The sequence below is a fragment of the Dioscorea cayenensis genome, chromosome 6 (assembly GCF_009730915.1).
Source record: "Dioscorea cayenensis subsp. rotundata cultivar TDr96_F1 chromosome 6, TDr96_F1_v2_PseudoChromosome.rev07_lg8_w22 25.fasta, whole genome shotgun sequence".
Taxonomy (NCBI): Eukaryota; Viridiplantae; Streptophyta; class Magnoliopsida; order Dioscoreales; family Dioscoreaceae; genus Dioscorea; species Dioscorea cayenensis.
Window position 1 is genome coordinate 11,876,260 of NC_052476.1, and position 9,877 is coordinate 11,886,136.

The 9,877-nt window shown below is 38.5% G+C and overlaps 1 protein-coding gene across 1 annotated transcript; it reads left to right on the forward strand.

Moving 5' to 3' along the window:
- The first annotated feature begins 4,291 nt into the window (after positions 1 to 4,291).
- On the forward strand, positions 4,292 to 8,329 carry LOC120263135. Its single transcript, XM_039271034.1, has 3 exons — positions 4,292 to 6,650; positions 6,708 to 6,802; positions 6,983 to 8,329. The coding sequence occupies exons 1-3, from the start codon at positions 4,292 to 4,294 to the stop codon at positions 8,327 to 8,329; spliced, it is 3,801 nt and encodes a 1,266-aa protein (XP_039126968.1).
- Positions 8,330 to 9,877: the final 1,548 nt, after the last annotated feature.

Sequence of the window (9,877 nt, forward strand, 5' to 3'; positions counted from 1 at the left end):
AATAATAAATGTTCCTCTAGTTCATTTGGTGATAAAAAATTATGTCTACTGTAGACTCAGGACCAACCAACAAAATGATCACCAATTAAGCATAGAATGCCTAAATAAAAATGACTACATATAAGAAAAAAATGAGCATTATTCTAACTAGTAAATACAAGCGAAACAAGATAATGAGAGCTGTATACTGAAAGGGAGATCCAAACAAAATGGAAACAACTAAACTAGAGGTTAAATTTTCTGTTTACTGCCAATATACTTTCCGTGTAGAAAATTGTTGACCAAAGAAAAAGATAGGTAAATGTATAGAAAATTTGAGCATCAAGAAGTTTCATTTTTAATCATGTGATATTTGAGGATCAACCATCAAGTGGCAAACAAATAACAAATGTGTTATAAAGACAAGGTTAATGACACCTAGTAAATGAGGAAAAACTTAACAGAAGTTTACCTAACTAGCTGAAGCAATCATAGACTGTAATTCATACACAGGATAAAAGTCAACATAAAATATATCAAGTGTGGAGCTAATTTTTCAGCCCATCAAGTCAACCATGCTATATGCTCCAGTATCTCCATTGATGTAGAAGAAAATTTATGCCCTCATGGCATAACAAACATGAAGTCTCAACTTGCCTACAACTTTAGATTGCCTGGTTGATAGCCAAATTATGAATTCCTCTAAACCCCAAAATTTAAAGCATTGAAATGAATCAGTAGTTAATCTTCTTTCTTTCCTCTTACATGGTTCGCTAGTATACTAGACCACAACAAGTAGCCACATAAATCTTAAATCAAGTTTGTAGATTACTTATGTTGGATAGGTATAGTGCATTATTTTTTTTTATATATACCATATTTTCAACTAAATAAATCTAAATTACCTGTCATTTTGTATGGTTGAATGGCAGAGATAAAACAAATTTAGGAGTTTGTTCAAAGTTTCTACCAAGTTATAACAAAGCAGAAAAAAAAAATTAGGTCGGAGGAAACTTTAATGTAGTCAACATACTAGATATTTTACTTTAAGGTAGCTGAATCAAGATGAAAATAAAGTTTAAGGAGGCTACAACAACAATAAAAAAGAAGGGCATGAGAAAAAAAAATTGGATTCAAAATGAAATAAGAGATTTCAAAACTTATATCGCTGGTAGATATATGTAACAAATACATATCATATAAGGAGACCTAACACAACCTCAAATGTGTGAAAAAAAAAATCAATAGAACCGCCCAAATACATCACACGAATTAATAATTGATACAAAACACAATAAATCAAAAGGACAATTAATTAGAAGGGCATCTCCTCTTCTAACCCTATCAGGTCCAAGGCACTCCAAGCTTGCAAGTTGGACTTTCAAAAAGTCGACCTGGGATCAACTTGAATCACAAGTAAAATAACAAAATTCTCGACCCTGGAAGCATGAGATGTATTGTAATAAAAGGATTAGAGAGTTTCTATTGTATTCTGAGCAAACTACATCAATCATCATCACTAATTAACAGTTAAAGCACATCATTGTGCACAAATAATGGTATGAAATCTATCAAAATATGCCTTCTTGGTGCATATTTAAGTCTCCTAAAGTTTGTTCAAAGGTGGAAAACACATTAGCATCACAAGTAACCAAAATAGAGAGGCAGACAATTCTGATAATGACAACTGTCAAAAGCCTACCTGATGATTCGTCTGAGTTCTCCTAAAGTATCAATGTATCAATGTATCAATTCTTAATGCAATGGCATTGTCAAGAGATGCTATGGCTCACTAGATTTGTGAATTTTCACATATTACTCCTAATTAATTGTCACACAGACAATCTGAATTAAAAAAGTATTGATAATAAAGAAGAGATGGTTATGATGAAGCTGCATACCCAAAATATGCTTATTTTAATAAATTATAATCATGAAGGAAAGATTGATAATTGAATCAAGAATTAAAATTCCCATCTTAAAAATCTACACACCTGATAGTGGCGCCTCCGGCCCATCAGGAGAATGATAAAGAGCAATACTTTTATCGATCAAAAGCTTAAAAAAAGTATTAATGTATGACATGTATATATATAGATATCTTCAGCAAATCCCAGTGCTAAAACCAAGCCATCACAAATCCCAAGCAACAGAGGCAATGATAAAGCAAAAACACAATCTCCAGAATGCACCACACATTGCAAATTAAAACAATAATAATAATAAATCAAAATCCATGAGACACTAAATTACAAAAGAATTCATCCACAAAAATCCAAGACTCTCTAATAAAATATTTCAAAAATCATCAACATTGTAGCACAATCCAATGAAATTGCTACAAACCACACCCACAACACGAGGATTCTTGGGGTTACGGCAAGCTCTTCTCATGACTTCCACTGGTGAACCTCCTCCTCCTTCTTCTTGGGCGGATATCGCTAGTGCGGTACATAAGCGGCCGGTGGGTTCGGCTGCCCTGGATGAGGCAACTCTGTCTAGATTTAAAGCCACCATTTCTGACTCTGTCCGGGTGGATGAGGATGCGAAACAGAAGGCACATCAGCGTTTTAGCCTGGCTCTCTATGAAAAGCTCTTTGGGAAATCTCCCCCTTTTGAGACGGTGAAGGCTACCTTGCTTGGCCTCTGGAAGCAGTTTGGGATCACTCATATCGCTGATATGCCGAATGGCTATCTTCTGATTCGGTGTGAGACCGAATCCACCAAGCAACATCTTCTGTTCAATGGTCCCTGGACGGTCAATGGCCTCACCTTGCAGCTTGTTCCCTGGCAGCCTTACTTTGAACCAGCTCATACTAAGCTCTCGAGGGCCATGGTTTGGCTACAACTCCACAATCTCCCGGTGGAATTTTGGGATGGCGAAACCTTGGATTCTATCACTGAACCCATTGGAAAGCTCCTAAAAATTGATGAATTCACTCTGTCTCTTTCCAGGGCTTGGTATGCTAGAGTTTGGCTTGAGCTTAAGCTTTCTCAACCCCTGAAACGAGGCTTTTGGCTTGAAGACGGTGAATCTAGAGTGTTTGTGGTGATCTTGTATGAGCGCCTGCCTACTTTTTGTTACCAATGTGGTTTGATTGGCCATGGCGCTACTAGCTGCAGCCACCGACCTGGAGGCTCACCGGAGGACCAGATGATGGAGGAAACCGAGGTTGGTTCCAGCGGTGACCCCTTAGTATCATCTGACGTTCTTTCGGAGAAATCACAGGTCAGGCAGGTCGTGGCTGGGTCTGCGGAGACCTTGGAACGTGGTGCCTCTCCTATGGAGGACCAGTCGACAGACTTTGGGTCTTGGATGATCGCCACTCGTCGGCATAATCATGGCCGGGGCCGTGGTGGTGCTGGTTTTTCTTCGGCACGTGGAGCTCATGTGCATCCGGAGGTCAGGGACGGTGCTCTTCCAACTGTGCGATCGAATCATGAGGCGATGCCACTCGTTGAGGTGACGGAGACGCGACACGTGGAATGCAGAGGCAGCGAGGGAGGGGCACGTGGTGGCTTCAGGACTCGCGGTGGTGGGCGTGGTGGCTTATCACGTCATGCCTCTGACCGTTCGCCTACCTCTGCTCTTCCTAACGTTCTGCTTGCTGCTTTCGACACTACCGAGGCACCTCGTTTACTGAAGTGTGATGATGGTTCTCTTTCAAAATCCCTTGATACGCCTGGCCCCTCGATGAAGGACAAAAAAGGCAAAAAAGCTTTAATTCAAGCCTCTGGATCGGTAGCTGGCCAACTCCTCTCCACTTCTCGGTCTTTGAGGAATGAGAAGGCACGGGGCTCGGGGTGTCACCTTTCTGTCCATGAGTCATCCCCTACCCTTCTCTTAGGCATTGAGGAGCCGTTGGCTATGACTGCGGGTGACTGTGACAAACACCGAAGGGCGGTGGAGAGTCTTGTTGCCATTCTATCAGAAGACGAAAGTAGCTCTGAGGAGTCTGGCGATTCTATGGCGGATTCTGAGGACTTCGATGAGGATGAAGTTATGAATGATGATATTGACGATTCCACCACTCTTGGGCAATTTCAAGAGAGTCTAAGGAAAGAAAATCTAGTCCGGAAAGCAAGCTCCTCTCAGACGATTTCTCCAAAGAAAGGAAGACTTGGGGATAGTGACGATGGAGATCCTATTCGGACCTCCCGCTGCGCTTCTCCTATCTCTTAACCCTTTATCTTTTAGCCCTCTGGCCTGCTCTGTCCCCTTTTCTTGATCTTTGTTTTGAATTTTTCTTTAATGTTTTGGTTTCTAATGACTGGTAAACTTAATATTATAGGTTGGAATTGTAGAAGCTCCATGGGTAAAGACAAAGTTAACAGGATTCGAAGGATCATGAATGAGAACCATGCTGATATCTTTGCACTTGTAGAGACGAGAGCTAATGATGTTTGCATTCACCGCCTTTGTAGCCATTTTGCTAAGCTCTGGAATTGGGTTGCAATTCCAGCTCTTGGTTATTCTGGAGCGATTATTCTTTTCTGGCGAAAAACACTTGGCAGGATTTCTCTTGTTGCTCATTCTCACCGTGCCCTGCATCTAATATTTTCTTCTTCTGCAGATCATCCCTGGATCATCTCGGTGGTGTATAATGCTCAGCAAGTTGCAATCCAACGTAAGCTTTGGAAGGAGCTTGCGTTGCTACCGAAACTTGATCTTCCTTGGATTGTCTTGGGTGATTTCAACGCTATCACTTCGTCCTCTGAACATAAGGGGAGTAATTTCAATTATTATGCTAGAAAGACTTTTTTCTTCACTAAATTTATTTCTGATAATGCCCTTTTTGATGTTAGTTTTTCTGGTGCTTCGTTTTCTTGGTGTAATGGGCAACAAGGTCTTGCGAGGCGGTGGGCTCATCTTGACAGATGCCTGGTCAATGATCTTTGGTTAGCGTGTTCTAACTCTATTCATATTAAATACTTGCCTAAGATCTTCTCTGATCATTCTCCCATGCTTATTAGTATTGCTGATGCCAATCGTATTCCTCGTGGCATCTTTCGCTTTGAAAATTATTGGTTGGAGTATGCTAATTATATTTCAGAAATCCGTAAAGCCTTATCTCGCACTGCCCATTCTAACCCTATGCATGCTTTCTATCATATTTTGGCTCAGGTTAGACGTTGTGTGTGTGAGATTAGGCATTTGGGTCTGGGTGCTCTTGATAGGGAAATTAAGATAATTGAAGGTCAGCTCCAAGCTCTAGAAGTCAATGATAGATTAAGCTCCAATTTTGACCCGATCTCTTTCAGGGGTTTACAGAACAGATATAGAGCTTTGTTGAGACAGTATCACAGCAGGTGGGCTCAAAAATCTAGGTTAAATTGGGTTATGAGTGGGGATATGAACTCGGCTTTCTTTCACAAGAATGTTAGGGTTCGTAGACACCATAATGCCATTTTAACCATTTCTGATTCCAATGGCAGGTGCCTTAGTGATTCTCAACAAATTGAAACTGCTTTCCTGGACCATTTTTCCAATCTTTGGAATATTTCTGATCCTAGGTCTATTGATTTGGTTGTAGAAGCTTTACCCCCTGATTTACCTACTCTTTCTAATGATCAGCAAATTTCTTTATCTAGGTTTGTTACTAAGGAGGAAATTTACTCTACCTTTCTCTCCATCCCTGGTGGTAAATCTCCGGGTCCTGATGGAATGAATGTTGAATTTTATAAATTCTTTTGGACTGACATTGAGAATCACTTGGTTCCTGCTATTGAATATTTTTTTCAGAATGCTGTGATGCCTAGAGCTTGGGGCAAAACCTATATTACTCTAATTCCTAAGAAAGAGCACCCTAAATTTACTTCTGATTTTCGCCCGATCTCATTGTGCAATGTTGCTTATAAGATTGTTACTAAGATTCTTGCCAATCGTATCAAAACTGTCATTGCCTGTTTGGTTGGTAAAGAGCAAAGTGGTTTTGTGCCGGGTCGCTCTCCTGTTGACAACATTATTGCAGTTCAAGAGATTATCCACTCTATTAATCAGGAGAGGACCTTCCCCCCTAGGATGATGATCAAGGTGGACATCGAGAAGGCTTATGATACCCTAAATTGGAACATCATTTTGGCCACGTTAATTAAAATGAATTTCCCTCGCGTCTGGATTTCTTACATTAAGGCTTGTCTTGAAGCTACCTCTTTTTCTATTCTCTTGAATGGGAAGCCTTCCCGTTGGTTCAGACCCTCCCGTGGGGTCAGACAAGGGGACCCTCTTTCACCCTACATTTTCATTTTGGTTGCTCAAAATCTTACTGCTATTATGAATCATGCCCAATCCCTTGGTCTTATCCCAGGTTACTCTAATTTATTGACTCATAACTTCAATCACCTTATGTATGCTGATGACCTGATTTTGATCATCACTGCTTCTAGAAAGGCTGCCAGAAATATTGTTACTTGCTTAAATCTCTATGCTCAACTCTCTGACCAGGTTCCGAATAAGTCTAAATATGAGGTTTTCCTTCCTCATTGGTTTAACAAATGGGTTTCTACTCGTATCTGCTCTATTCTCAAGTTTAAGTTAGGCAAATCTCCTTTTACTTACTTGGGTGTGCTTATTTCTCCTAAACGCCTTGCTGTTGCTCATTTTGAATTCATGGTTAACCGGCTTAATGCTGTTGTAGCCAATTGGGGTAAATCCAAACTCTCTAAGGCTGGTAAGTCAGTCTTGATTAACAGCATTCTTATGTCTACACCTATTTATTATCTTGCAGTGTACCCCATTCCTGATAATGTCCTTAATAAGTTATCCATGATTGCTAGGAAATTCCTATGGGCTAACTATGATCATGGTCAGGGGATGCCTATGGTGAATTAGGATACTATCACTCTAAATAAATCTGAGGGGGGATTAGGCATTCGCCATTTACTTAAAGTGAAGCACTCACTCATGGCTAAGAATCTTTTTAACTTTCTTAATAAGCATGATGCTCTCTGGGTGGAAATCTTATATTTAAAATATGGGGATCATAATTTTTGGACTATAAAGCCTCCGCAGAATTGCTCGGCTTTTTTCCGTGGTCTTTGCGGCAATGCCAATGTTCTTAAACCTTTCCTGTGGATTAACTGCCTTAACCCATATCATCCTTGGATTTTTGACATACCTATTGCCTTTAAACCGGTTTTCTTTAACATGGATATGCCTGTTGAGGATCTTCGCATTGGTGATTGTTTAAATAATTGTAATTGGAATGTGACAGCTCTTAATCTTATTTTTGGTTCCAATTGGAATTCTCCAATCTTGTCTCATGGTAAGATTAGTGTTGATGGTGATTCTCACTGGGTTTGGTTTCCAGAATCACATGGTACTAAACTTTCTTCTAACATCTACAAGTTTCTTAACAAGAACCCATGCTTTGAGCAGCAGTGGATTGGCTGGTCTAATATCTGGAAACTTCGTGTTGCTCCTAAAACTAAAACTTTTATCTGGATGTTGATGCATAACAAAATTAAAACTTATGAATTTATGTATCGGCTAAACCTTGGTCCTCCTGATCCATGTGTGTTTTGTGGTTTGGTTTTACAAAGCTTTGATCATCTTTTTAAATATTGCCATGTTAGTGTTCGGGTTTGGAAGACTGTTGAAACTCTTGCTGACATTACTGTCAATCTTCTCAATTTGGTTGATGGTGGTGTTTGGCTTGATTTCAGTTCCAATGGTAACTCTTTATTTTTGGCTTCTCTTATTGCTGCTACTCTTTGGCAAATTTGGAAAAGCAGATGTAACTTGATTTTTAGGCATGATTCCCTGGATATTTCCAAGATGGCTAATCTGGTGATTCTTCATGTTAAGGATTTTGCTGTCAGCTCTAATAGTCATTTGATGCGGAATTATATGATGAACAACAAACCTTGCCCTGGTGCTTTAGGTGTTTTCTCTGCTGCAGCTTGGAACATTGCTACAGGTAAGGGTGGTTTGGGCTTCATGGTTATCAATTCTAATGTCACTGTGTGCTGTGCAGGTTTTTGCCCCTCTAGTCTGGCCGATAGTTTAGATATGAATTTGAAGGCTCTTTGCTGGGCTCTGGATTATATCATTATTTCAAGGGAGTGCTGTTCCAACATCTTCATCAGCTCTGAGGACCTTTGGAAGAAGATTAACAATAACGAGGGCTTAGTTTCTTGGCGGCATGATATATCCTTGGATTGTCTGCGCCGGCTTCTTCTTCAGTTGAATCAGCCTCGGATTGATGCTATACCTCATTACTGGAATCGGGTTGCTGCGGCATTGGCTGGCCATGGGATGCAAGCTTCTCAACTTTCACTCTTTCATATGGGAATGGAAAAGCCAAAATGGCTGATGAAATTATCTCATCAATCTGGCTTTGCTATTTAGTTCTTTTGGTTTCTTGTTGTTTAGTTTGAATTTGTTTTTCTTTTCTGTCTTTCTATTCTGTTCTTTTGTTTATTTGGTGGTCTGTTCCTGTTTGTTTGTATGAACCTTTTTTATTTTTAATAAAATAGCTACCCTGGTGGCTCTTTCCCTCAAAAACCACACCCACAACACAAAAATCAACACAGAAACCAAAAATTCAAAGCAGATTCAAAGAAACTCAGTAAGAAATAAAACATAATTAAAACTAATCAATCAGTAGCCACTATGCCATTAGAACCATCATCATTAAATCACTAATATATATAGCTACCTAAAACAATCCAATCAATGCAAACCCCCAGAACCAAATCAACACAAAGATATCCAAGAAATGAGAATCGATGGATACCTAAGAAAAATCCTTCAACGGAAATCAACAGATCAATATCGCAACTACGTTCTAAAATGAAACAATTCCTCGATTTGTGTTCTTTTTTTCATTTTTTGTTCATTTCTTTTTTCTAATTTTTTTGAAACGTTTTTTATTATTTTCTAAAATTAGAAAAATAAACAAATAGTAAATGTGATATTGAATTGAGATCGGCCGTTAGACCGGATCTGAGGAAAAGATCCGGTCCCGGCCAATGGACGGATCAATGGCTTACATTAAGCTTTGATAATCGTGTTTGGATGATGGGGAAATCGGAGCCGTCCATTTGAGCCAGGACGAGAACGCGCGCGAAATCATCTTAAACTTTTACGTCGATGCCACGTGTATTGAAGAAAAAAGGCATACGTGGACAGTAGTTATTGGTTGAGTTCAATGTTTGGTGTTTGAGAAGTGACATCAAATTTTTGAGAATCCGTTTATTTCGTTATACTAGTTTCGTGGGTCCAAAGCTGGATTGATTTTGTGCGTGCGGTTATTATTATTATTATTATTATTATTATTATTTTAATTCTATAAAGTTAATTGACTTCTTAATTGTAGTGTTTTGGAACTATGAATTTTCTTTTTACTAATGTTTTTATTTATTGTAATAAGTAAAATTTAAACTCTCAATATTTGAATCAGATAGAGATTAGTAAATAGCAATTATCTGATTGAGTGGGTGGTCTTCCTCCATGGACTTATATGATTAATTTATTTTATAAAAAGGGGTGAAACATGGCATACATATCTCGAGGTCTAAAATATATAAATCGGTTGTTTATCCTAAAGCACAGATCTCAAGGTTAATATAAATAATGAGACAAATATATAAAATAATAAATAAATAAATAAATAAATAAATAAATAAAATAATAACAATAATTAAAATCACGTGAATGGGATAAAATGGGCGGATAAAAAAATATATAAAAAATATATATATTAAATAATAATAATAATAATAATAATAATAAAATAATAATTTTAAAAAATAATTAAAAATAAAATAATAATTAAAAAAATGTGGGACCGTGGGGACGTGTTGGATGTGGTTGCCCCACGGTCAACCACGATGTGAAGGTTGAAATGTTTTAAAAGGGGGATCGGAAGAAGAAGTATCCAAGAGAAAAGAGATT